Raw genomic sequence first — 26,427 nt, 5'->3', positions numbered from 1 at the left:
GGCGATGGCCCCACCCTCCCGCCCCGCCCCTGCCCCGTGGTTCCGGGTTCGATCCCCGGCTCCGCCCGCCGCGTCCCCGCCGAACCCCCGGTCCCCTCCCCCGCCCTCTCCCGGACAGCGCCACTGCGCGGGCGTCCTACGGGGATCCCTTGCGGGGACGGTGACCGCATCCGCTGGGTCGGTGCCGGAAGCGGTGCGGACCCGCCCGGTGCCGCCCCGCCCCGGCGCGCTCCCGCCGTTCCTCCCCGCGGGGACGAGCAGACCCGCCCGGCGCGGCTGGACTGTTCGGTAAGCAGCGGCACCGGCAGCGGGATCGTGAACGGAGGCGGTGAGGCTGGCGGGGCGCAGCACGGCTGGTCCGGTCCCGGTCCCGGTCCCGGTCCCGTCCCAGTGCCCCTACCCTCCCGGTGCCGCCCGTCCCAGTCGGTGCCGTCCCCGCTCCCCGCACGCTGCTCTCACCGAGCCCCCTCCACTACCTCCTCTCCCGCCCCGCCCGCGGCAGCTCCGGTCCCGCTCCCGGTCCCGGTCCCGTCCTGCCCCGCCCGGGCAACCCCAGGTCCCGGCGCGGCCGCGGCTCTGCTTCCCCCGGTTCCTCCCGGGGCCCCTGCCGCGCTGCGGGGGTTCAGGGCGGCTGTGCCGTGTCCCGGGACTCGGGCTCTCCCGGCACATGCTCCGGGTGCCTTGGCTCCTTCGGCTGCAGGTGGAGCGATACCCAGCCCGGGCATCCCCGGCACCCCGGGACCCCTCCCGGACACCCCGGCACCATCCCCCCGGCCGGCAGCGATGCTGCCCGGGGCGCTGAACCCCGGCCCCTCCCCGCCGCCCCGGAGCTCCGTGCGGGGCGGTCCCGGGGGACTCCGGCCCCGCTCTCGGGGTGACGCTGGATCCCGGGGGCAGCGGGAGCCAGGACCCCTCACCCATCCTCGTCCCTCTCTTGCAGCGAGGCCGCTCCATGCGCTTGCCCCGCGGCGCCTGAGCCCGGCAGCCCTCGGCAGGTGAGTGACGCGGGCTGGGGACCCGCTCTGTGTCCCTGTCACATGTCCGGAGCACCCCGCACCCACCCGCTCCCCGCGAGCGCAGCGCTCCGAGGGGTCCTCAGGGCCAGGAAGGGCTCTGGGGTCATCCGGCCACCCTCCACCGTCCTGCTCCCCGGAACGGAGGCTCCGAGGGGCCCGGGGAGCCGCCCGGTGCCCGCTGAGAGCCGTCGGGTGCCGGGGCACTGCCCCTTGCGAAACCATCCGGGGTTGAGCAACGCCGGGCACGGCTCCAGCCCGGGGCTCTCCCACGGAGCGTGGGCTCCCGCCGCCCCGGAGCGCTCCCCAGGGAGGGGGCAGCAGGTTTGGGCTGGGAGAAGGTTTTGGGGGCTGCGTTGCCTGTGGCTGCCTCTCGCCAGCTGCAGAGACCCTTTTGCTCTTCGGTACGGTGTCAGGATTTGGGATCGCTCCGCAGTGGAATTTTGTTGGCAGCTCCCAGTGCCGCGGGAAGGGCTCCGTGCCTGCCCCGTCCCCGCACGGAGGGGGCTCCAGCTGGAACCTGCTGTCGAGCCCTTCGGGGTCGCTGCACCACTTCAAGCGGTTGCCAAAAAACCGGGATTTGATCGTTCTAACGATCCGCTGGCACCGGCGCCTGCGCCTCCCCGCCGGCAGCCCTTCCGCTGCCGGGGCTCGGGGAGCTCTGTACCTGCTTTGTCACCTGTGCTGGGCGGGCGGCGACGCTGCAGGAGATGGGGCTGCCGGAAGGGTCCAAAGGACGGCCTGGGACACCTCCTGTGCCCCGGGCAGGGCTGAGGGTGACCCGGGTGCCACCCTGCCTGAGAGCGCCGTCCCAGCCGGCGGAAGGGAGGGGACCGTGGGAGCCGTGTCCCCGCGCTGTCCCCGTTTCAGCCCCCACATCACAGCCTGTCATTAGACGGGACGGGGCGGCCGCAGGGCCGGGCTGGCTGCCCGAGGGCGCCGCGCTGGGGCATTCCAGGGGCGTCAGGCCAAGGGGGTGGGCGGGCGCAGCCCTCCCCGAGGGGGGACCCTGCCCTTACCGAGGGGGTCGTGTCTCCCGTGTCCCCAAAGACGCCTGGGGCGGGAGTGAGGTCGCCAAGGGAGCCACGGCGGAGGACTTGGCAGCGCTTCACTGTTTGGATCCGGGCTGCTCCACGGAACAAAGGCTCGCGCTCCCGCCGCAGTTCCCGCGGGTTGTTTTCCTCCGGAGCCGGTATAAAACTGCGGGCAGCGCTCGGCAGCCCCGGGCACGGCGCCGCTGCCCGCTCTCCTGCTCCGGACCGGCGTCGCCCCCGCCGGGCCGGGGGTCCCGGTCCTTCCCGCCGGGCAGGACCCCGGCCGGGGGAGCTGCTGGAGCCTTGGCAGAGCGGCTCGGCGGGTGATGGGGTGAGTGGGGTCGAGCCTGTGCGGGGACCGGGGGTGGCACAGCGGGAGCGACACCTCCCCGGTGGACTCCGACAGCCGAGGGTGGATGGGCGGCGTCCAGCCCTGCCGCAGGTGACAGAGAGGCTGTCCCTGTGGCCGGAGCACCCCTCCACGATCCCATCCTGCAGGGACCAAGCTGTCAGTGCTGGTGCGGGTCCCCACAGGACTGTGGGGGCAGCTGTGCCTGTCCTCTCCTGCGGCTGGGATAGGGACAGTGGCAGGAGGTTCTTGCAGGTCTGGTGCTGCGTGGGGGGGGTCCTGGCCTCTCTGTGGCGGCAGAGGGGTGGTGGAGGGTGTCCTGGCATATCGGTGACAGTGGCAATGACCGCGGTAGTGGCACCATGTGGGTGCAGAGCTGTGACTCATCTCCAGATCCGGTGATTTTGAGGTCCTGGACAGGGGTGTGGGCAGGGGGGAGGTGAACATTTTTGGTGTTGGTTTCTGAAGTTTCAGCATGTGAAGTTCTGCCGGGTGCGAGCCAGTGGTGTCTGGCCTGGCTCTGTCCCGTGTGATGAGGGGCTGCAGGCTCCCAAGTGCTTCTGCTGGGTGGCATCTGGGGGTACACTGGGTGCCAATGACACCCAGGGGTTTCCCGGAGCAGCCAGGTGAGATGGGGCAGGGAGCAAGGGGCTGCAGGGAGCTGGGGTCCTCCCATCTTTGGGGGTGGGCAGAGTGCTGGGGCACCCACTAGGGCTCCTTCATTTTGGGGTTCAGGGAACTGGGGGTCTCCTGACTTCCCTGTTCCGTGGACATATCTGCCCAGGCAATGGGCACAGCCTGAGCTGTGCTGGCCTTGCCCCAGCCATTCCTCCTTCCTGGCACATGCTGTGCTGGAGGGTGCTGCCAGCAGAGAGGCCAAGCAGACACGGTGTGCTGTTCCTTGTCACCAAGGGGACAGCTGGTGTCACCACTAAGGCTGGGGAACGAGCTATGGGCGTCACCATCAGCCTTGATGCCAATGTGGGCACAAGCATGGGTGGCACATGTGTGTGCACTGAGCCCATGTCAGGGATCTGCCAGGTGTCACGGTGGTGGCAGGGGATGTTCTGGCAGGAGTCATGGTGCTACTGCCAGTGGGGCACTGGCATGGCAGAGTGGGCAGGAGGACACTTGCTGCCCTGGGGGTCCCCCACCCCCAGTCTTGTCTCTTCTCATGGGGTCTTGGCTCTGTGCTATGGACGTGGTTGTCCTGGTGTGGAGTGTGACATGGCTTCCCAGGACGTGGGTGCCTCAGTGTGGACGTGGTTGTCCTGGCTGTGATTGTCCAGGATGTCCTGTTGTGGCTGCCCAGGATGTGATTGTCCCAGTACAGATGTGGTTGTCCCGGTGTGGACAGGCTGTCCAGGACATCATTGTCCAGGTGTGGGCACGTATATCCCGCTGTGAATGCCAGCACCCTTGTCCCACTTCCCACTGTGCTCAGCCCGGTGCTGGCGGTGCCAGAGGTGGGTCCCGGCACAGGCTGGGTCCAGGAGCTCTGGGCCCTCTGGGGCAGCCCCAAGGCAGTGTGGGGCCAGGGCCGAGCCCTCTAATCGCCTCAGCAGCTCAGGCAGGCCAGGGCCGGTCCCAGGAATGTGACTCCGGCGGCGCGGGAGTGGCCGTGGCAGCGGCGCTGAGCGCCCGTGGCAGCGACAGGTCATTCCCAGCGCGGCCAGGGCTGGCAGCCGCCCGGGAGCGCGGTCCTGCCCCGCTTATCGGGGCGGCCCGGCCTCGCACAAGAGGCCATTGTGCTGCGGGGCCGCGCGCGGGGCGCGGCTGGTGGCAGCGCCAGCACCGCCACCGGCACGGTCCTGTCGCCGCCATGGCCTCGGGTGTGTGTCCTGACCCTTCTGCCCGGCAGGAGGGCGAGGTGGCGGCGCTGCAGCCGTGTGGTGACGGTGGGACTGTCCTGGGGTGTCTGCTCTGGACCCGTCTCCCCATCCCAGGGTGCCAGAGCGTCCTGGGAGTGGGGTTGGCCACAGGGCACCAATCAAGGCTTGTTCTGGCCCCTTTCCACAGGGCTGGCACGAGCCCTGAGCCGTTCCCGGCCACCACTCGTCCGTGACTCAGCGACTGCAATGGAAAGCAGAAGTGTCCCCTATGCCCCCCCAGCGGTCCGTCATCCTTTCCAGCGGGGTCATGCCCCTGGCTCCCAGGAGCCACATGTCCCCAGTGTCACCATCCCGCCGGGTCCCTGTTGTGGCACCTGGGGGCCAGGACCACCTTTTTGGGTGTTTTGGTGAAAGCACGACGCTCCCGAGAACAATCCCAGTGTGTTCCCAAACTAATCCCGAGCTGCCCACGAGATTAAGCCCAAAAAGCTGCTTAGTGCCCACAGCGGCGACACCGTCCTGTGCACCCAGCGAGGTGGTGGCCCAGCCCCGCGTTCCCCCCGTGGGAGGGTCCCATCCTGAATTTGGGGGGGGTTGAATGCTGGCGGCGGCTTGGCGGGCGCCCCAGGAGAGCGGCGTGGCAGGGCGGATAATCTGCCTGCTGGAATGTGGATGTGCTGGCTCCGGCCCCGGACGGGAGTGGGGATTAGGGAGAAGCCGGAGCAGGGTAGCACCGTATTTTGGGAATAGGTGGGATTCAGGGCTGTGGTGAGGCTCGGAGCCGCAGCCTCCGGATTCACTGAGGCGCAACTCCTCGAGCCTCACCACGGCCACCGTGCTGGCACCCCAGCGGTGACGGTGACGAGGACGGTGATGCCACCCATGTGAGACGCAGTCATCCGTCACCACCCTCCTCGGTCCCCCCCGTCACGTGGGCCACCTCCCGTGGCAATAAACCCGGCACGCTGGTGACAGAGGGGTCAGCGCGGGGCCCGGGGAGCTGCCAAGGGGCAAACGTGGGTGGAAGCTAGGTCGGGCTGGGGAAATGGGAGAGGGGTGTGGGCTTTCGGGAGGGTCGGGAGCTGCTGTGCCCCCCGAGTCTGGCACCCTGCCTGCACCCCCGCAGGGTTGGGTGCCTGCCCGGGGTCCCGCTGCCCCGACTCCGCTCCCCTCCCGGCGTTTGTCTTGGCCGCAGCTCTCCCATTCCAGCCGGTGGCCAAGACAAACCAGCCCGGAGCCAGCGCAGCCCGAGGAGGGGCAGCCCCGGCCCCCGCCTGCGGCACGGCTCGGGGGCACCCCCTGATCGCCCTGTGTGCCCCCAGGTTATGCTGCCCCGAGAGCGTCCCCTGAGCCCCCGCGAGAAGGAAAAGGGCTAAGCCGGCCGTGCAGGGGGCCGTGCCAGCGCCATGACCCATTCCCAGGTGTCTTCCGAGCTCCACCACATTGTCTCCTCGGCCTTCCAGAGCGTAAGTGCCACAGCGGGGTGGGCCTAGCCTGGGGGGGTGAGAGGCTGCAGCCTCTGACGGTGCCTGGAGGGGTGACGGGTGTCATGGCACAGCCCCTGCCGCCGTGGTGCACCGGGAGGATGCCCGACTGCGGGGCTCTGGGGTGCTGGCAGTGCCCATTGCACCTACCCCAGCCCCTCGCTGAGGTGTGGGGCAGGGCTGTGGGGTGCTGGCAGTGCTGTGCGGCACCTGCCCCATTGTTCAGCCCCCGGGGCAGGCCAGGCCAGCTGTGCCAGGGTGGAGGGCGCCCTTGGGGCCGGCACGGTGCCAGCGCCGCCGGTGGCACGGCCGTGGCGGTGCCCGCAGTGCCAGCGCTGCTCTGGCGACGGTTCCCGGCCGAGTTAATGATTGAGCCCCGTGTCACGCCGCGGCCGCCCGGTGCTGTTGGCGAGCCCTGCTGCCCACACGTGACCGGGGATGGGACTGGCCCCATCCTAATGGAGTTCCTCCTGGGTAAGCTGCGGCCTAGGGGGGCTCTGGGGGTTCTCTCTGCGCTGCCAAACCAGGGCACCGTGCCCACCTGTGCCACGGTAATGCCAGGTGCCCGACAAAGGTGGGGTGGGTGCTGCTGGGGTGCAGGACGGAGCCCGGCAGGTTTGGGGACATGGGGCCATGGCCAAAGGGGCTCGGGGGTCTGGGGGATCAAAGGGGGCACGGGATGGTGGGAGGAATGTGGCAGGAATGGGGGATGCAGGTGCAGGATGTGGTCTGATGCCACCGCTGCCATCACGTGGCAGCCCCTGTGTGCCAGGGTGTGATGGGGTGGCATGGGCCATCACCTGGGTCACCCCCTGCATCACCCTCCGGGTAACTCCCCCTGGGGGGCCCAGGGCTCACCGTGCAGTGGGGACGGGTATGGGGCACCTGTGCCCAAACCGGATACTTGGGCTGGGGTTCATGTGGGGTGGCCATGGCACAGCCCTGCACCCGCAAGTGCTTCTGGGGTGCCCACTTGGGGTCCTGGGAGCTCCCCCCCGGCTGCCCGGGGGTGTCCGTGCAGGCAGACCCTGGTGCCTGGGGTGCTTGATCCCCCACTCCGGGGGTCCTGGGATCACTATGTAGGGCCGTGGTGGGGGGCTCGGCTGTGCAGCCCCCGCAGGGGCTGAGGGGTGCAAGGCTGGGGGGGATTTACCGGGGGTCCGTGCAGCCCCGGGGGATGGGAGCTTGGCCGTGGGGTCGCTGCCCTCCAGGTGCAATCCGAGCTGGGCCCGGGGAGCCGGTGGTTCGGGGGGCCGGGGCTCGGCGGGAGGGGCTGGTGCGTCCCGGCTGTTGGTGCGTCCCGAGGGGCCGGAGTTGGCGGGGGGATCGGCGCATCCCGAGTGGGGCCGCTGCATCCTGTGGGGCCCGGTGCATCCCGGGGAGAGTCGGTGCATTCCGGGGAAGGGGGGGGGCGGTCGCTCCGGGGCCGCCGCCGGTGCCGCGGTGCCGCCGGTGCCCTCTGCGTTCTCCGTCACCTTGAGACGGGCGCGAGGCGGCTCCGTCAATATTTGGCAAGGCCGGGACGGAGCCGCCGCCCCCCCGGTTCCCTCCCCCGACCCCCCCCTCGCTCTCCCCCCACCCCCCGGCCCCATCCCCGGCCGGTCCCGCCGCTCCGATAAAGCGCTGCGGGAGCTGCGGAGGGAGCGGCTCCGCCATGACTCAGGTAGGACCGGCCGGGGAAGCGCCCCCCGCAGCCCCCGCAGTCCCTCCCGCACTCTCCCAGCAAGCCCCTGCAACCGCCAGCCCCGCATCCTCCGCATCCACCCCAGCTCCGTATCCCCTGTGTCCCCTCAAGCCCCGGTCTCGCGTTACCCCCACAACCCCCCCCCGCACCCTCCACATCCCTCTGCGCCCCCAGCCCCACATCCCCTCCCGCACCCAGCCCCGCCCCCTGCCCCCGCAGCCCCTCCCCCCGAGCCCACCCTTGCCCCCGGCACCCCCCGGCTGGGGCAGCGGCAGCCCGGGGCGGGGGGCACAGAGCCGGGGACTCTGCGGGTCAGGGGCTGGGACAGCACTCGGCGGGGGGGGGGCAACGGGGCACCACACTGGGGGGGGGGGGGGGGGGGACGGCCCCGGGGCACTGCGCTGGGCCTGCTGGGGTTGTCCAGGGACACCACACTGGGGGTGCTGGGACTGTCCCGGGACACCGCACTGGGGGTGCTGGGGCTGTCCCGGGACACAGCACTGGGGTGCTGGGGCTGTCCAGGGACACAGCACTGGGGGTACTGGGGCTGTCCAGGGACACAGCATTGGGGGTGCTGGGGCTGTCCAGGGACACCGCACTGGGGGTGCTGGGACTGTCCAGGGACACAGCACTGGGGGTGCTGGGACTGTCCCGGGACACAGCACTGGGGGTACTGGGATTGTCCAGGGACACCGCACTGGGGGTGCTGGGGCTGTCCAGGGACACCGCACTGGGGGTGCTGGGGCTGTCCAGGGACACCGCACTGGGGGTACTGGGGCTGTCCAGGGACACAGCATTGGGGGTGCTGGGGCTGTCCAGGGACACCGCACTGGGGGTGCTGGGTCCCATGCACAGGAGAGCAGGGCAGGGGATACCCGAGGCACAGCCCAGGGCCTGGAGCTGGGCTGCTGTGGCACGTGGAGGTGACACCAGCTCACAGCGCGGGGGTGCGTGCGGTGCGAATGATGCAGGGGTGCCCAGCCCCGTCCAGGGCAGCCATCTCGCGGGGCTGCGTGGCCGGGGCGCGCTGGGGTCGCTGGCGCGGCGGGTGGCGGTGCCAGCGCTGCCGTGTGCCCGCTCATCCCTGCTGCCGGCCCACAGCCCGAGCAGGAGGCGCTGGGCGCCGGCTCACCTGCCTTCGGGGAGGAGGAGGAGGAGAAGGACCTGAACAAGGCCCTGGGCGTGGAGCGCTTCGAGGAGATCCTGAACGACGCTCACCCCCGCAACGCCGAGGAGGCCGGGCGCAGCTACGGCGAGGAAGACTTCGAGTGTGAGCGGGGCCAAGGGCGGGCACGGAGCAGGGAACGGGCAGGGAGGGGACAGGGGGCAAGCAGGGAGTGGGGAGCTGGCAGGAAATGGGAAGGGAACACAGCACCAACTCCCGATCCCCCCCAGACCACCGCCAGTCGTCCCACCACATCCACCACCCGCTCTCCACGCACCTGCCCTCTGACGCCCGCCGCAAGAAGGGGATCTCGAAAAAGGGCAAAAAGAAGGCCCGGCGTGCTTCTGTCCCCGGAGAGACCCCCACCATCGAGGAGGCTGAGGAGGATGAGGATGACGCGTGCGACACGGAGACTGAGCGGTCGGCGGAGGAGCTGCGGCAGCCCGGGCCGGCCGAGGCAGTGCAGGTGAGGGCAGGGCTGGGGTGGGGGCAGCGCTGAGCCCCCCTGGCTCAGCGTGCCTGGGCACAGCTGGGCACCAGCAGAGCTGAGGCAGGTGCTGCCATGGCCGGGGAGACACGACTCCCCAGCAGCCGGCTCACCCGCTGCCCCCCCAGTTCTTCTTGCAGGAGGATGAGGCGACCGACCGGCAGGCAGAGGAGCCAGCGGCCCCCGCGACACTGCCCAGCTCCTCCCCTGAGCCCCGAGGGGGCACGGCCCCGAAGGAAGCCCCGGCCAGCAGGTGAGCTGGTTTGAGCCATAGCGGGGCTCTTGGGGAGCAGGCAGCATCCTCTGGCTGCCCCGTGGTAGGACTGGGGTGCAGAGCAGGGCTCAGCACTGAGCTGGGCTCCTGCCTTGCAGCCCTGATGCAGAGCAGGGGGCTCTGGGGGAGGGCGCAGCTGCCGAGGCCGGGTCCCCGGGCCGCCCTGCGCCAAAGTCGCAGCCGGGGCACCGCAGCTACAACCTGCACGAGCGGCGCTGCATCGGCAGCATGACGGCTGCAGAGCAGGACCGCTACCAGAAGATGCCGACGGACGAGTCGGAGGCACAGACGCTGGCCTCGGCTGACTTGGACTACATGAAGAGTGAGTGGGGGCTGTGCCCCTGGGGCTGCCCTGGTGGCCACTCTGTGTCGAGCGAGTGGGCCGGGACAGTGGCGCGGGGCTGGGTTTGGTGGGTTTGGGATGGTGGGGCTGGTAGTGCCAGGTTGCCTTGTGGCTGCAGCCAAGCTGGGCTGGGCGCAGGCACTGACCCTGCTCCCAGTGCGAGGCACAGCCACAGGGGACCCATCCCTGGTGTGGGTGCTGGGCCGAGTCCCTTTGGAATGTGGCCAGGAGCTGGGCCCGGGGCAGCTGGAGCCAGTGACAGCAGTAGCAGTGGTGGTTGCTCCCCTGGGCACTCAGCAGCCCCAGGGATTCACAGCGCAGGACTCTCAGGGTGGCGGATGATGCTTTTGCTGTGGAGCTCCCAGGGGAGCACAGCCAGGGCAGAGCCCATGTGCCAGTGGCCATGGGTGGGCCTTGGAACATAGGGAGCAGGTGACCCCAGTGCCAGGAGCCACCTCGATTGGTGGCATTGCTGGCGGTGACCGAGTGAGCCCCCAAAGCTGCAGCGCTTGCCCCCAGCAGTGGGATGATGGCTCTGCCCTGAGCTATCCCAGGCAGGATACATCCCACAGCTCCACGGCTGCCCATGCCAGGGCTCAGTGTCCCCTGTGCTGGGCTCTGAGATGCAGGGCCCCACATCTGAGGGCTCAGTGTCCCCTGTGCTGGGCTCTGAGATGCAGACTGGACACCCCCCATCGCTGACCCCCTCAGGTCACCGCTTCGAGGACGTGCCGGGCGTGCGCCGGCACCTGGTGAGGAAGAGCGCCAAGGCACAGGTGGTGCACGTCAGCAAGGACCACAAGGAGCCCAGCACGCGGCAGCGCAAGCAGGACCGGCAGCCCCACGAGGTGCGGGGTCCTGGGCAGGGCACGGGCAGGGCACGGGCAGGGACGGGCCCTGGGGTGCCGGCACTGACCCAGCTGTGCTGCAGGTGTTTGTGGAGCTGAACGAGCTGGTGGTGGACAAGAACCAGGAGCTGCAGTGGAAGGAGACGGCGCGCTGGATCAAGTTTGAGGAGGACGTGGAGGAGGAGACAGACCGCTGGGGCAAGCCACACGTGGCCTCCCTCTCTTTCCGCAGCCTCCTGGAGCTCCGCAAGACCCTGGCCCACGGTAGGGAGGAGGGGACCACCCTGTGGGACTATGGTGAAGTGGGGTCCTGTCCCTGCTGGCCTCAGCACCCACTCTGTTGTCCAGGGGCCGTGCTCCTGGACCTGGACCAAAAGACGCTGCCGGGGGTGGCTCACCAGGTGGTGGAGCAGATGGTCATCACGGACCAGATCCGGGCTGAGGACCGTGCCAACGTGCTGCGGGCACTGCTGCTCAAGCACAGGTGTGCATGAGGGGCATGGACACAGCCCCTTGTCCCTGGGCTGTGCTCCCTGAGCTGTGGGGCTGATGCTGTCCCTGGGATCCTGGCAATGGCTGTGCAACTGGGCCACCACGGACAGCCCTGGCCCTGTCCTGCAGCCACCCAAGCGACGAGAAGGAGTTCTCCTTCCCACGGAACATCTCGGCGGGCAGCCTGGGCTCCCTGCTCATGCACCACCACAGCACCAACCACGTGGCTGAGGGCAGCGAGCCGGCCGTCACCGAGCCCCTCATCGCTGGCCACGCCGGAGAGCACGATACACGCATTGACGTGGAGCGGGAGGTGGGTGACGCAGCCCCCCAGCCCTGCCCGTGCCATGGGGAAGGGCCCTGACTCCTGTCCCCCACTCTGTCACCACAGAGGGAGGTCCTCACTCCCACACCCCCGGCCGGCATCACTCGCTCCAAGTCGAAACACGAGCTGAAGCTGCTGGAGAAGATCCCGGACAACGCTGAGGCCACAGTGGTGCTCGTGGGTATGGAGCGGTGGGCAGGCCAGGGGTGTGGGCACCGCTTGCCAGGCACCCTGGTGACCCCTGTGCCCCTTGTGCCCCCCAGGCTGTGTGGAGTTCCTGGACCAGCCCACCATGGCCTTTGTGCGGCTGCAGGAGGCCGTGGAGCTGGACGCGGTGCTGGAGGTGCCCGTCCCTGTGCGGTTCCTCTTCGTGCTGCTGGGCCCCAGCAGCACCCACATGGACTATCATGAGATTGGGCGCTCCATCTCCACCCTCATGTCCGACAAGGTCCCTGTTCAGGGTCATGCTGGGACTATGGTCTTGAGACACCACTGGACTGGGGGTTTGGGGCTGTAATGGGGCAGGCAGTTCAGGACTCAGATGGGATGGGATGGAGGGCTCAGATTATGCCAATGCTGGGGTCTCAGAAGTATGCCAGGATGAGGGCTTGGAGTCCTGTTGGGGCTAGGGAGCTTGGGGCCTGCCAGGATGCCAGTTAGCCTTGCCGTGTTGGGGTGGGGGCCATGGCTCTGCCAGGGTTGGGGGCTCAGGGCCGTGCCAGGACCAGGGCCATGTTGAGGCTGTGGGCTCAGGGCTGCGTGGTACCGGGTTCAGGAGCCACAGAGCTGTGGTGTGGGCACTGACCCTGCCATGGCCCCCCAGCAATTCCACGAGGCTGCCTACCTGGCTGACGACCGTCACGACCTTCTGAATGCCATCAATGAGTTCCTGGACTGCAGCGTGGTGCTGCCGCCCTCCGAGGTGCAGGGCGAGGAGCTGCTGCGCAGCGTCGCCCACTTCCAGCGCGAGATGCTGAAGAAGAGGATGGAGCAGGAGCGGAGGCTGCTGCTGGAGCCCAAGTCCCCTGAGGAGAAAGGTGCCAGGGCCAGGGGTTGGGCCAGGGCAGGGTTTGGGGTGTGCCAGCTGTTGGGGTCTCACTGTCTGTCTGTCTGTGCATCCTCTTGCCCCCAGCTCTGCTGAAGCTGAAGGTGGTGGAGGACGAGGCCGAGGAGGACGACGACCCCCTGAGGCGCACGGGCCGCCCCTTCGGGGGGCTGATCCGGGACGTGCGGCGGAGGTACCCCCACTACCTGAGCGACTTCCGTGACGCGCTGGACCCCCAGTGCATTGCTGCCGTCATCTTCATCTACTTCGCTGCGCTGTCGCCCGCCATCACCTTCGGGGGGCTGCTGGGTGAGTGCGGGTGTGCTGCAGCTGCAGGAGTGGTGCAGCTGCGGGGGGCTGCTGGGTGAGTGCGGGTGTGCTGCAGCTGCGGGGGGCTGCAGCGGTGCTGGTGCTGCCTGCTGTGTGTGCTGCCGGGCAGGGCCGTGACCGAGGGCCCATCCTGATGGTGTGCCTGAGCCTGTGCTGCCGCAGGGGAGAAGACGCAGGACCTGATCGGGGTGTCGGAGCTGATCATCTCCACGTCGCTGCAGGGTGTCCTCTTCTGCCTGCTGGGTGCTCAGCCCTTGCTTGTCATCGGCTTCTCGGGGCCACTGCTCGTCTTTGAGGAAGCCTTCTTCACGGTGAGCTGCTGGGGTCTGCCCTGGGGGCTGGGGAGACACCCCCACCCCAGCCCCACTGCCTGGGGCAGATATCCCCACCGTCCTCCTGCCAGGGCTCTGCCCTACTGCCCAGGGCTCTGTCCAGCCCTGTGGCTATCCTGACACCTGTCTGTCCATCTGTCTGCACGGCTGGGCAGTTCTGCACGTCCAACGAGCTGGAGTACCTGGTGGGGCGTGTCTGGATCGGCTTTTGGCTCATCCTCATCGTGCTGGTCATGGTGGCCTTTGAGGGCAGCTTCCTGGTGCGTTTTGTCTCCCGCTTCACCCAGGAGATCTTTGCCTTTCTCATCTCCCTCATCTTCATCTATGAGACCTTTTCCAAGCTGGCCAAGGTGAGCTGTGGGGGTGAGCCGGGGGGGGCTGGGGCAGGGCCAGGCAGGATGGGGCTGAACATCCTATCCTCCTGCTCCAGATCTTCCAAGAGCACCCACTGCACGGCTGCCTGAGCGCCAACAGCTCGGCTGAGGCCTGGGGCAACGGCACTGCGGCCGTGGCCAACACCACAGCCCTGGCCACCAGCCCGACTGCCCGCGGTGTCACCAAGGTCACGGGGCAGCCCAACACGGCGCTGCTCTCACTCGTGCTCATGGCTGGCACCTTCTTCATCGCCTTCTTCCTGCGCAAGTTCAAGAACAGCCGCTTCTTCCCCGGACGGGTGCGTGGGGACAGCCGTGGGGCAGGGGGCTGGGCTGAGCACGGGGTCCGTGGGGCTGGGCTGAGCCTGGGGGCCATGGGGCTGGGGTGAGACCAGGGGGGCTGGGACGAGCCCAGGGGGCCTGGGGTGAACCAGGAGGGCTGTGGCCAGGCTGGCACTGGTGTTCCCCCAGATCCGGAGGCTCATTGGGGACTTTGGGGTGCCCATCGCCATCCTGGTGATGGTGCTGGTGGACTACAGCATCCAGGACACCTACACACAGGTGAGCAGCCACCCATCCACTGCCTGGGCAGCACGCCTAACCCCACACCCTCCTAGGGACACCTGTTGCCCATCCCACTGTCCTGACTGCGGGTCAGCAGCTCCATCTGCTCCCAGCAGGGCTGCACCTGCTCGGTGCCAGCATCTGACCTCTGAGTCTGGCTCCTGGGGGTCCCCTCACTCTATGGGGCACAGCCAGTGCTCTCTCAGCATTTGTCTCCCCCTCCCCCTGCAGAAGCTGAGTGTGCCCAGTGGGTTCTCGGTGACAGCCCCAGACAAGCGGGGTTGGGTGATCAATCCCTTGGGTGTGCAGAGTGCCTTCCCCGTGTGGATGATGGTGGCCAGCGGCCTCCCCGCCATCCTCGTCTTCATCCTCATCTTCATGGAGACGCAGATCACCACGTGAGTGCACTGGGGGCGGGCAGGGGGCATTGGTGGGGCAGGGGGAGCCCTTGCTGTGCCAACTGTCTGCCCTGGTTCCAGGCTGATCATTAGCAAGAAGGAGCGGATGCTGCAGAAGGGCTCCGGGTTCCACCTCGACCTCCTGCTCATCGTGGCCATGGGCGGCTTCTTCGCGCTCTTTGGGCTGCCCTGGCTCGCCGCAGCCACCGTGCGCTCCGTCACCCACGCCAACGCCCTCACCGTCATGAGCAAGGCCGTGGCCCCTGGGGACAAGCCCAAGATCCAGGAGGTTAAGGAGCAGCGGGTCACTGGGCTGCTGGTGGCCGTGCTGGTCGGTAGGTCCGGCCTCGGGTCCTGGGGGGACTGCAGTGCAGTGGACAGGGGGCCTGGGGAGCTGTGGGGGGCTCTAGTGGGGAGGGGGCAGCGTGGGGAATGGAGATGGGGCATCCTGAGCCCCGGCCAAATTGGTGTGGCCATCCTGTCCCCAGTGGACACAGGGATGTGGGACCCTCCCCGTGGGAGCGGGTTAAGTGGGCAGGGGGAGGTGGGGCTGGAGGGCTGTGCTGAGCCCCCTCCCCAGGCTGACACTGCTCTGGCCCAGGGCTGTCCATCGTCATCGGGGACCTGCTGCGGCAGATCCCACTGGCCGTGCTCTTCGGCATCTTCCTCTACATGGGCGTCACCTCCCTCAACGGCATCCAGTTCTACGAGCGCCTGCAGCTGCTGCTGATGCCCCCCAAGCACCACCCTGATGTCACCTATGTCAAAAAGGTGGGGAGGGGGCCTGGGCAGGATCCTTGGGGCAGGACCCTTGTCTGGGACAGCAGCCAGGCTGGGGTACCCTTGCGTGGGAGCACTGCAGTGTCTGCAGGACAGGCTGTGGCAGAGCCTGGTTTAGGGAGCACAGGAGGACAGAGTGGGGACTCGGGGGGCCGTGTCTGGGGGTGTGGGTGCCCCGGCAAAGCTGTGCCCGCAGTGGGGGGGGGGGAATACAGTGCCCCAGCTCTGACACCCCTCTGTGCCCAGGTGCGCACGCTGCGCATGCACCTGTTCACCGGGCTGCAGCTGGCCTGCCTGGCCGTGCTCTGGGCTGTCATGTCCACTGTGGCCTCCCTCGCCTTCCCCTTCATCCTCATCCTCACGGTGCCGCTCCGCATGTGCCTACTCAGCCGCATCTTCACCGACCGGGAAATGAAGTGTGTAAGTGGCGGCGTCTCTTGTCCCCACGGGGAGGCGGGGGGCCCCGGGGGGCGGGGAGCAGTGGGCTCCGGTGGGCGGTGGGCTCCTGGGGGCTACCGGGGGGCCCTGGCCACCCCTCAGCCGCCGTGTCCCGCAGCTGGACGCAGCCGAGGCCGAGCCCATCCTGGACGAGCGGGAAGGTGTGGACGAGTACAACGAGATGCCGATGCCGGTGTGAGGGCGCCGGCGGCTCACGGCTGGCGGTGGGCGCCGGGCGCGGCCGGAGCCCCGTGCGGGGCCGGGGCAGCGGCTGTGGGGCCGTGCCCGCGGGACGGGGCCCTGCGCCCCCCAGGCCCTCGGGGGCACTGCCAAAGAGACGCCGGCCCCAGGCTCAGCCCCTCGGACCCCTGCTGCCCGTGCCCCGGGACAGAACCCCCCGGGAGAGGGCCCTCCCGGGACAGGGCCCTCCCGGGACAGAACCCCCGGGACAGGGCTCCCCGGGCCAGGAATCCCCGGGACAGGAATCCCCCCGCCGGGACAGGGCCCTCCCCGGGACAGGGCCCTCCCGGGACAGGGCTCCCCGAGACAGGGCCCCCTGGCCCCTCAGCAGCCCCTCGGCTCCCGCCCCACCCTCAGGCGTCGGCCGAAGCCCCCGGGGTTTATGGAACAGGCAATTCAAAGGCAATAAACAGCTTTATTCCGAGCACAGCGCTCTGGGGGACCCCCCTGCCGAGGGTGGCCTGCTCCGAGCAGTCCCTGGGGGGCTACTGGGCTGGGGCCCCCCACTGCCTTCAACTAATAAAGAGACCGGACTTTGCACACTTTTCACCAGTTTTATTGGAAAGTTCCCCCTTCCCTGACACCCCCCTCCTCCAGACCCAGGCCCTGGGAACAGCCCCATGTGCACACCCGCTCCCGGCCCTGCACACGATCCACTGCAGCCCCCCGGGCCCCCGGAGGGGCCAGGCCCAGCGCCCGGCCCAGCAGCCGTGCTGGGGACACAGGGACAGCCCCCAGAGCCCAGCAGCCGTGCTGGGGACACAGGGACAGCCCCCAGTGCCCAGGCCAGGCCCAAGAGCAGCAATAGACCAGGCTGAAGTGGCAGAGCCGGGCAGGGGGGCCATGAGGGACCTGCCCCAGTAACTCCCCCCACCCCCCGGCACCCCCAAGTCACACCCTGGCCCCCCATAACGGCAATAAATAATCTCACACTCCCCCCGCCCCACAGCAGGAGCAGTGCCCACAGCCTGGCCCCACAGCCTGGCTCCCCAAGATGGGGAACATCTCCATATCCCCCTGACCCCCCGGGATGGGGGGCAGCTCCATATCCCCCTGCACAGGGGAAGGGGCTGGCAGCACCCACCTGGCCCCCCACACCCCCCGGATCCGTCCCTCAGAAGCGCAGCTCCCTCAGCTTCTGCCGCAGGTAGTGCTTGGCTTCCTCGATGCCACTCACCTTCTCCAGCTCCGTGTAGGGCAGCTGTGAGGGGACAGGGACTATGTTAGAGTGGTGACAGCATGGCCCCACACATATCCCCAGTACCTCCAGCCCCCCGCCCCACTCAGCCTTCTGTGGTGGTGGGAGGAAGAACCAGGACACAGATCCCTCCCTGGAGGAGGAGGGCACGGACACAAGTGTGGACAATGGCACGGGAAGTGCAGACAGTGCCCAGCTCCAGGCTCATCCAGCCTGAGCTCAGCCCTGGACAGGTGCTGCAGGTACACAGAGGGAGGAACCTCAAGCCTCACCCCACCCTCGAGCCCCTGCCAGCACTCTCCATGAAAGGTGACAGGGGACTGGGGAGGCTGCAAACCCTGTGGGTTCAACAGCCCTGAGAGCACCAGCAGCACTCACAGAGCAGGACTGAGGGTCATTGGGACCCATGCTCCAGCCACTGGCAGCACAGGGGAGGAACAAAGGTTCCAAGGCCCTCAACCCACAGGTGAGAGCTTGGGGTGTTCACCTGGAAAAAGGCAGCTCTGGGGACACCCTTTAGAGCTCCCTCCAGTGCCTAAAGGGGCTCCAAGAAGTTGGAGAGGGACTTGGGTCAAGAGCCTGGAGGGACAAAACAATGGGGAATGGCTTCCCACTGCCAGAGAGCAGGGCTGGAGGGGATATTGGGAAGGAATTCCTGGCTGGGAGGGTGAGGACACCCTGGCACAGGGTGCCCAGAGAAGCTGTGTCTGCCCCTGGAAGTGTCCCAGACCAGGTTGGACATTGGGGCTTGGAGCAGCCTGGGATAACTGAAGGTGCTCCTGCCCATGGCAGGGGCTGGCACTGGATGGGCTTTAAGGTCCCTTCAGATGGGTCTCTGCTCTGCCTTCTGCAGGAGTGACACAGACAGCCCTGGCCAGCCCAGCCCAGCCCATACACCAGCTCAAGGGAGAGCTGGCCCTGCTCCCAGCCCAGCTACACTGCTGGGCAGCTCCCAGGTGATTCCTCATCAGTCACAGGACTCTGGAGCTCTGCACAAACACGAGGCTCTGGGCTGCTGAGCTCTAGGATGAGGGAGCTGCAGCTGGCACAGCCTGAAACTGTTTGGGAATGGCTGTGGGATGGCACCGTGGAGGCACTGCTGCAATCCTGGTCCTCTCTGCAGTGCAAGAGTGAACAGGACAGAGGGCTGACTTCCAGTGCCATTTTCCTCACAAAGACTCATCCTCAGGCTAAAACCACCCACAGAGAAGCATGTGGGAGCTGCACATCCTAAACCAACACCTGGTGTTTGCCAAAGGAGCTGCACACCTGAGGGCTCTCCCAGTCCCAGCACTTGGCAGGGAACAGCTGGGGCTGGAACAGGGCAGGCAGCACTCTGGCACAGAAGGTGAACCACCCTCCCACATGCCCCCTTGGCACATGGGATCACAGGTCACCACACGCGGGCCCATGTGTGTTCCCTCCACCTGATTCCACCCTGAGGCCCCACACCCAATGCTGCCCCTGTGGCTGTGTCTGCCAGCCTGGGCTGAACACCCTCCCCTTCCCCTCACTCAGGTTGGGTCTTAGCTCACAGGACAGACTGTCCCTTGTCTCTGCTTTCCATCAGGGCTGGTGTCACCCACCAGCTGCATGGAAAAAGTCCTGCATGGGGTGGGGGAGGGCAAGGAGACATGAGGATGAGTCATCCCTGCTTCCTCTCACAGGGACAGGAGTGTTTACACTGGGGATGCCAGGTCCGGGCCCATCCTTCCAGGGGGATGCCAGCTCTGAGCCAATCACCCCGTGTCCCCTGGCCCCGAGGAGGCGGGGGCAGCCCCCCTTACCTGCACCAGACAGTATCCCAACAGCCGCAGGTGCCGGTCCCGCATGGCCCGGGAGCCCACCAGGATGTCGGAGTTCTGGCAGTAGTGCCACTTGTCATTGACCGACAGCACCACCCTGCACAGGGGACAGCAGGGAGTGCAGCATCACCCCACCCACAGTACCACACCGCCCATGGACCCTGCTCCGCAGCACCGTGGCAGCTGAAGAGCAGCACCCAGCTGAGCCCAGACCCTGCTGGTGGCAGGGACAGCTCTATGCAGCACCCAGCACAGTGGGGACATGGGTCTGTGGGTGCCCCATGGCTCCGGGCAGGAAGGGGCCAGGGCTGAGTGTCTTAGCGAGCAGGAGCCAGGGCAGTGCCAGAGTGGCTGTCCTGCTGGAAGGGACCGGGGACACACCCAGGACGTGGCCCTGCGCGTACCTCTGGATCTCCTCGGCTCCCTGCTGCCCTTCGCCCGGGCCCCGCTTGGGGCTGGGCCGGCACGGCGAGGGCGGGGGGCCGGCGTCCTCGCTGGCTGGGGGGCTCCGCTCCTCAGGCTGCTCCTGGGCCTGCTCCCCCTGGAAGCAGCCGTGCTCTTGGCCAGGGCAGCCGGCAGCCTCCTCCTCCTCCTCCAGGATTTTGCCGATGGGGAACTGGAAGAGCGAGGCGGTGGAGGTGCGGGGGGAGCAGTCGGGGGTGCCGGGCGGCGGCGCCGAGAGGCACTCGGAGGGGCTGCTGAGCGTGGAGCTGCCCGGGCTGGCCAGGGACGGCTCCTTGCTCAGCCCGCAGTAATAGTCCGAGGGGGGCTGGAAGCAGGGCCCCCCTGGGGCCGGGCAGAGCGCCGGCAGGAACCGCCCAGCCCGGCCGCTCTCCCGGGGGCCTGGGGGGCTGCTGGGCGTCTCTGCAGCAAACGGGGCAAAGTCCTGCAAATCTGAGGTGAGGGCGAGGACACTGGACCGCAGGGACATGGTGATGGGGGATGTGGCTGGGGGTGCCCTGGAAGCTGCTGGAACACGTGAGAGAGGCAGCACTGTGCCTGAGCGGTTGATCCACAGCAGGAAGTCTGTGGGAGAGAGAACAGGGATCAGCTACTGATGGGACACAGCTCGGGAACTCTGTGCCCCAGCTGGGACTCCAAACCAGCAGAGACACAGGGGAACCCCCCTTCTGCAGTGGGAGGGCTCAGGGAACTTTGTCCCAAAGGCAGTGTAACAGGGAAGGCAGTGACAAAGCAGCCAGAGCTCATTCTGCCCCACATGACCTCCCACCCCCAGCCTCCCAATGCCACCTGGCAGCCCACAGCCTAGGGGATTACCTGTGCAGTACCCAGGCGGCAGCACCTCGTCCTGCCGGTAGCATTCCTCCCCCACCAGCTGTCGCAGAGCCTCGGCCACCAGCCCCTTGTAGCTGCAAGGAGGGGACAATCAGGGGGGCACTGCAGGGGCTGGCATGTCCCCCGAGCACTGTTGGTGCTGAGTACATCGACATGGAGATGGGAACCCCCAGGAGTGGGATGCACAGGCCTGGAGTTTTGAGCTCTGCTATTGGGAGTCAAGAGGGGATGGGCTCCAGTTCCTTTTGCAGGAAAAGCTCCTCACAATACTGGGACACCAAAAGCCCCCAAAAGGGCTGCCCAGCCCTGGCACCACTGCCCAGGGCATGGGGGGAGTGTCCATCTCTGAGCCACATGGATGTGGCACTTGGGGACAGGTCAGTGATGGCCTTAGCAGTGCTGGGGGATAGGTGGGCTCACGGGCTAGGTGACCCAGCATTGTTATGACATCTTCATCCAGATATGCAGTCCCTTCATGCAAGCACCCTTCCTCCTCCTCTGCCCAGGTCCTCCTGGGGAAATGGGATGTGCAGGATGCATTTCCGTCATCTAATTTTTTGCTCTCTCATTGTCAATCTGAAAGCCTTCACCTGTATGCCAGTCTCCTGACCTCCTGTACGTCCTGCTTCCAGCAGGTGGTATCCCCCGAAATGCTTGGGGCGTAGTGAGGCTGGCGTGGCACAGAGAGAATGCCTTGGGAAGGGAGTCTCTGCACCCAGCTTCTGCCCCCCGCTATTGGTATCTCTGGCTGGACTTGGAGGTCCTTCCAAACCAGCTGTCCTCATATGAATATCACCTCTTCTCCACTGAGGTCTCTGAGGCTTTCCCAACCCAAACAATTCTGCAATTCTAAATAATTCTGTGATTCTAGAGCGCCACCCCACAGGCTTTGGAGCTGCCATAGGGGCCTTCATCCTGGCACCCTGTGGGATCCTGCCAGAACAGGTGACAGGCCCCTGTCCCCCACAGCAAGGCACAGCAGAGGTGCTCCCCCTCGCCCCCTCACCTGTACTTTCTGTTGGCCTCGTCGGCGGTCAGGGCGTGCTCGAACATGAGGACGCGGTAGCGCGGGTCCAGGCGGGGGCCGCTGTACTCGCGGAACTCCAGCTCCACGGCCGCGTCCAGCAGCGACAGGTACCGGCGCACGATCAGCGCGTAGGGGCTGCCTGCGGGGCGGCACGCATGGAGCCCGCTGCCACGGGCACCCCTGCCCAGCCCTGCTGCGGGCACTGCCCCCGCCCAGCTGGGAACACCCTGGCAGCGTAGGGGCTGCCTGCGGGGCGGCACGCATGGAGCCCGCTGCCACGGGCACCCCTGCCCAGCCCTGCTGCGGGCACTGCCCCTGCCCAGCTGAGGCTCTGCCAGCTGGGAGCACCCTGGCAACAGCCCCACGTACTCATGACATTGGTGATGAAGCCTGGGGAGAAGACCTGGTGCAGGACACTCTGTGGGAAGTGGCTGAGCTGGAACATGGACATGAGGATGTTGACGGTGGCCAGTGGGGAGCTGCCGGCCTTCTGCTCCAAGATGGTCTCCAGCTTGGGGAAGAGCTCGCCATGGTTGGAGGGGCGGTAGTTCATCCGGCTGAAGGGAAACACCAACTTCTGGATCACCTGTGGCAAGAGAGGCGTGTGAGCTCAGGCTGGGACAAGGGACAGGTCAGGGCCACCTGCCCAGTGCCATGAAAAGACGGATGCTCAGAACCCGCCGGGACAGGGGCACAGCCCCTGGTCCCCTGGAATGTCCCTTCGTGATGGAGAAGGGCCGTGGCTCCTCTGCCCAAGTGTGCCCACAGACAGAGGGGAGAGCTCACCTTGCTGTCGAGCTGCTCGCCGCGCTTCAGCAGGAAGTTGGCGATGGTGTCAAGCAGCCGCGGCTCACGCAGCCGGTGCCGTGCCACGTACTTGGCGATGAGGGCCATGGTGTAGGGGGTCAGGTTCTCTGCCTTCCGGGGCAGCCACTCTGCGAGCCAACACAGCACGGAGGCTGTCACAGGGGCCAGCTCTGTCCCCAGCCCAGGTCCTCTGCAGCCACCACAGCCCAGGCAGGTGGGAGAACAGGACTGGACAGGAGGGCCAGTCCCAAAAACCTCAAAAACCAGGCAGCTCCTAAAACCCTCAGGCACGGCTCAGGTGAGAGGCTGAGACAGATTCCTGTCATACACAGCCAGAAGGCACAGATGGAGCACAGCTGGAATGTGCACAGGTGGGGCCTTCTACAAAACCCCACCAAACTCCACTGTGCCCAGCCCGGAGGCACTGTGGGAAAACAGCCCCTGAAGGAATGGGGGGCTCCTGGCCCCTCCCAGGCCCTAGAGGAATGGGGGGCTCCCAGCCTGCCAAAGGGCTGGGCTGTCAGTGACAAGGGTGGCCATGACACAGAGCTCCTTCTGCTCCACTTCTGGGGTTCAGCAGGGCCCCAGCTGAGGCTGCACCACCCAAACACGTCCAGGGACAGGGAAAGCATCTGAGAGGCTGCCCCCAACCTCAGATGCTCATGGAGGCCTCGGTCAGAGGCCTCCACGTCCCCTGCCTGACCAGAGGCCTGCACCCCCAATGCGGGTGGCAACGCTGGACGCCCCCAGGCAGCCCTCACCTGCCATGCTGCGAATGAAGCGCTCCTGCCGGTTCTCGTAGAAGAGCTGGGAGCTGAAGATGGCCTCCAGGGCCTTGTTGTTGGCCTCCTGGGCACACAGGGCCAGCATCTCGTCCAGCAGCGCCAGCTCGTGCTCCCTCATGGCGCTCACCTGGCCCAGCGTGTGCCGCACCAGGCGCAGGATCTTGCGGTTGTTGATGAGCTGCTGGTCGGAGGCCGCGTGGCCCTGCAGCGCCTGCGCCCGCAGCCGGTAGTAGGAGAGCAGCAGGAACAGGGTCTGGGGGTGCCGCTCCTTCTCCAGGTGCCGCTCCAGGCTGCTGAGGCACGACTCGACCAGTGGGTGCGGGCTGGAGGGGTGCAGGCGCATCACGCTGCTGAACACCATCGACACGTCCTTCTGGTTGAAGCGGCCCAGGCGGCTGCGGGACTCGTCCTCCAGCACCCGCACGAGCGGGGACTCCCCGGGCAGCCCTGTGGGGGACAGGCGCAGGCACGGCTCAGATCCACAGCACAGCCGCCTCAGAGCTTGGGCAGGAGGCCACTGCCGTGACTGGATGGATGTGCTGGGTCAGTGCCCAAACCGAGAAGGGGAAGGGACGGGAAGGCAAAGCACCGGCAGGACATCAGAGCATCCGCACCATGGGAAACGCTGCGGGGAGCTGTGGGTCATTCCCACCCATCCCACTGGAATGGGAACACTGCAGCTCACCCGCAGGAGCAAGGTTCATTTCCTAAGTCTCAAACATCTCAAAGACAAGTAATTCATAGAATCCCAAATTCTCAGACTGCTTTGGGTTGGAAGGAACCATAAATCCCATCCAGTTCCACACCTCTGCCATGGGCAGGGACACATCCACTAGACCAGGTTGCTTCAACCTGGCATGGAGCACTTCCAGGGACTCTGGGCACTCAAAAAACTCACCTCAAAAACTTAATAAAAAAAAGATGTGGTTGGAAAACAACCGTGCCATCCCATGTGACGAAACTAAACCCTGTTTGTTCCGGCAGGGACTAATCCTTTGGCTTTTTTGACCTTCTCCTGTTTCCCAGCTCTGCTTTAGCTTGTGCGACCTGGCTCCCAGGGAAACATTTCCCTGCAGCTCAGGACGTGTTATCCAGGCCTGGGTACAGGCTCAGTGCCTTGGCTGTCAGGAGGGATCTCCTCAGCAGAGGCAAAGAGCACTGGGGGGCCTGGAGTTCCACATCACCCCAGGATTTGGGCAGGCACAGAGCAGTGCAGGGCCAGTCACTGCGGGTTATCGTTAATCAGAACTCAGCTGGGGGAATGAGCAGAATTGGTCTGAGCAGCTGCTTTGTTCCATGAAAAGGCCTCAAAAGAAAGCTGGAGTTTGTGTTAATGAGGGACAAGGGGCCAGAACAAAGTGGGGGTACAGCAGAGCCGTGGGGGGCCCAGCATGGGGAGCCTGGTGAGGGCAGGCAGCCCCGGCTCAGTGTCAACAAACACGCGGCGCCGCCAGCCCGGGACGGCCTGGCCCCCCCAGCCAGGCAGGGGCTCGAGTTACTGCCTCAACCACAGAGCCCTGGCCCGGCAAGGCTGCGGGAAACGGGAACAAGAACGGGATGGGGGGAGCCACGGGCAGGAGGGCAGGCACCCGCCAGATCGTGGAATCCTGGAATTGTTTGGGTTGGAAGGGACCTTAAAGATCATCCAGTTACAACCTCCTGCCCGTGACCAGGGACACCTTCCACTAGACCAGGCTGCTCCAAGCCCTGTCCAGCCTGGCCTTGAACACTTCTAGGGATGGGGCAGCAACAGCTTCTCTGAGCAACTTGTGCCAGGGCCTCCCAACCCTCCCATGGAAGAATTCCTTCCCAATATCCCATCTAACCCTGCCCTCTGGCTGTGAGAAACCTCCCCCTTCCCTCCAGATCCTTGCCCAAAGTCCCTCTCCAGCTCTCAGAGCATCTCTGTGGCCTCCTCTGGGCTTGCTCCATGTCCTTCTGCTGTTGGGCTTCAGAGCTGGAAGCAGCACTGCAGGAAGAGCCTCACCTGAGTGGGACAGAAGGGAAGATTCCCCCTCCTGCCCTGCTGTCCACTCCTCTTTGGATGCGGACCCCATCCCCTGTGGACTCTATCTTGCAGCAGGAGAACTTGCAGGGTCACACCAGCCCACAGACGGAGGAGCCTCGGGGATGCAGCCTTCCCTGGGACACAGCCCCTCAGGATGCAGCCTCCCCAGTCCAGCAGCACCCCAAGGAAGCTGCACAGGAATCCAAATACCTCAAACCCTCTCTCGTGCACAAACCAACACCCAAGGGGCTTGTGCCCTCCAAGAGTGCAGCCAAACCCATGGTGACCCCCATCGGTGCTCAAGTGTTTCCTGGTTTTCAGGGCTTGGAACTCAAACTGGAGCTAGACATGGCCCAGGAGTGGCTGACACACATCTTGCCAAGCAGGGCTGCCCAGCACCAACCTCCTGGTCAGCTGGGGACACTCAGCCCTCCTGCCCTGGAGGAGCAGAGCATCCCTGCTGAGCTGAATCCCCTGCCCAGAGCCCCCAGCGGTCACAGCTCCATCTGCCTCAAACCCAGCAGTGCAGCAATGCCCAGGATCCCGGGCTGGCCCCGTGGCAGTGCCGTGCTCCCCACCCTGCGTGACCCCGGGGAGGCTCACCCAGCGCAGCCGCCGCGTACAGGCAGTTGACGATGCTGAAGTTGTCGAACTTGGCGCAGCCGCTGACGATGGCCTGGCAGAGCACGTGGAACTCGGGCTGCTCCAGCACCTGCCCCGCGGGCCCGCGGCTGTCCCCGGCCCCCGCGGGCGGCCCCGGCTGCTGCTGCAGGAGCTGTCCCAGCTTGTGCAGCGCTATGGGGTAGTGACTGGCCGACACCTTGCCCGGGTTCTGCGTGACCCAGCGCAGCACCTCGCCCACGCTGCGAGAGCGCTCGATCAGCCGCTTCATGGTGAAGAAGGTGTCGTAGCTCATCTTCTCGTGGATGAAGTTCCAGCTCTTCCTCTTGCCGTGGGCCCGGCCCCGGCCGCCGTCCGGGTGCACGGTGGGCAGCAGCCCATGGCCGTAGGGGTCCAGGGGCAGCAGCAGCCGCGGCCTGGCCTTGCCGGAGCAGCAGCAGGCGGGGAACATCGCGGCACCGCGGCGCTCACGGGCAGCCGGGCCCCGCGGGCCCGCCCGGGTCAGAGCGCGGAGCCATGGGCACAGCAGCGGGCACAGCATGGCGGGGGCGGCGCGGCGCGGGGGGCTCCGCGGCTCCGGAGGACCCTGCGGGACAGAGCGGCGGGGGCGTGACGGGGGGGACTTGCGGGACGGCCGGGGCCGGCGGGGGGCACGGGCGGCCGCGGGCACTCCCCCACCCACCGGGATCCCCGCCCCCGCGACTCCCCGGCACCGGGCCCGCCGCCGTGTCCAGGCCCGCGTCGCGCCCGGCCCCGTGGTGCCGGGACCTCCCGCCCGCCCGGTGTCCACCGCCCCACAGCGCCCGCCCCTCTCCCGGGCATACCCCGACCTCCACCGGCACCGGGCCGGCACCGGGCCGGCCCCGGTCCGCCCGGCGGGATTCCCTGCCCCCCCATCCGGCCCGGCCGTACATGGCGCTGGCGGCCGCTCGCTCCCGCCGCCACCGCCGCCGCTCAGCGCCGCCGGGACACGGACACGGCCCGGGAACGCAGCCCCGCCGCCATCTTCCTGCGGCCCCGCCCCGCGCGCGGCACTTCCGGGGCGGGGC

General features: G+C 67.2%; 2 protein-coding genes across 7 annotated transcripts; one reads left to right on the top strand and one right to left on the bottom strand.

Annotated features, from left to right (window-relative positions):
* Positions 1-99: 99 nt before the first annotated feature.
* Positions 100-16,371, top strand: SLC4A2 (solute carrier family 4 member 2). 6 transcript variants are annotated; one of them, XM_059867478.1, is made up of 24 exons: positions 100-288; positions 941-995; positions 5,551-5,694; positions 8,498-8,666; positions 8,792-9,027; positions 9,189-9,301; positions 9,421-9,644; positions 10,377-10,513; positions 10,597-10,777; positions 10,862-10,997; positions 11,135-11,318; positions 11,397-11,511; positions 11,594-11,778; positions 12,154-12,367; positions 12,463-12,684; positions 12,868-13,016; positions 13,193-13,387; positions 13,468-13,710; positions 13,883-13,972; positions 14,207-14,373; positions 14,455-14,708; positions 14,975-15,144; positions 15,400-15,573; positions 15,710-16,371. In XM_059867478.1, the coding sequence occupies exons 3-24, from the start codon at positions 5,635-5,637 to the stop codon at positions 15,788-15,790; spliced, it is 3,699 nt and encodes a 1,232-aa protein (XP_059723461.1). In that variant the 5' UTR covers positions 100-288; positions 941-995; positions 5,551-5,634; the 3' UTR covers positions 15,791-16,371. The 6 variants fall into 6 exon arrangements, with proteins under 6 accessions (XP_059723461.1, XP_059723061.1, XP_059723222.1 ...); XM_059867078.1 differs by having other exon boundaries at positions 101-288; positions 9,177-9,301; XM_059867163.1 differs by lacking the exon at positions 100-288 and adding an exon at positions 302-328 and having other exon boundaries at positions 9,177-9,301.
* On the bottom strand, positions 16,372-26,427 carry FASTK (Fas activated serine/threonine kinase). Its single transcript, XM_059867601.1, has 10 exons — positions 26,291-26,427; positions 25,361-25,964; positions 22,726-23,196; positions 21,944-22,092; positions 21,527-21,743; positions 21,137-21,296; positions 20,113-20,204; positions 19,239-19,860; positions 18,817-18,931; positions 16,372-17,032 (listed from the first exon to the last, which is right to left on the bottom strand). Exons 2-10 carry the CDS (start codon positions 25,917-25,919, stop codon positions 16,946-16,948), a joined length of 2,472 nt encoding a protein of 823 aa, XP_059723584.1. The 5' UTR covers positions 25,920-25,964; positions 26,291-26,427; the 3' UTR covers positions 16,372-16,945.

The sequence above is a fragment of the Haemorhous mexicanus genome, chromosome 1, assembly GCF_027477595.1.
Source record: "Haemorhous mexicanus isolate bHaeMex1 chromosome 1, bHaeMex1.pri, whole genome shotgun sequence".
NCBI lineage: Eukaryota > Metazoa > Chordata > Aves > Passeriformes > Fringillidae > Haemorhous > Haemorhous mexicanus.
This window is presented reverse-complemented; position numbering and strand designations above follow the sequence as displayed.

Bases quoted from the DNA above. Each gene is read 5' to 3' on its own strand.
- SLC4A2 (XM_059867239.1), top strand. From the start codon at position 5,635: ATGACCCATTCCCAGGTGTCTTCCGAGCTCCACCACATTGTCTCCTCG. The intron at 10,998-11,134 runs GTGTGCATGAGG...CCTGTCCTGCAG, and splicing joins GCACTGCTGCTCAAGCACAG to CCACCCAAGCGACGAGAAGG. The intron at 12,368-12,462 runs GTGCCAGGGCCA...TCTTGCCCCCAG, and splicing joins CAAGTCCCCTGAGGAGAAAG to CTCTGCTGAAGCTGAAGGTG.
- FASTK (XM_059867601.1), bottom strand. From the start codon at position 25,919: ATGCTGTGCCCGCTGCTGTGCCCATGGCTCCGCGCTCTGACCCGGGCG. The intron at 20,205-21,136 runs GTGAGGGGGCGA...CCCTCCTTGCAG, and splicing joins GAGGCCAACAGAAAGTACAG to CTACAAGGGGCTGGTGGCCG. The intron at 19,861-20,112 runs GTAATCCCCTAG...TCTCTCCCACAG, and splicing joins GCCGCCTGGGTACTGCACAG to ACTTCCTGCTGTGGATCAAC.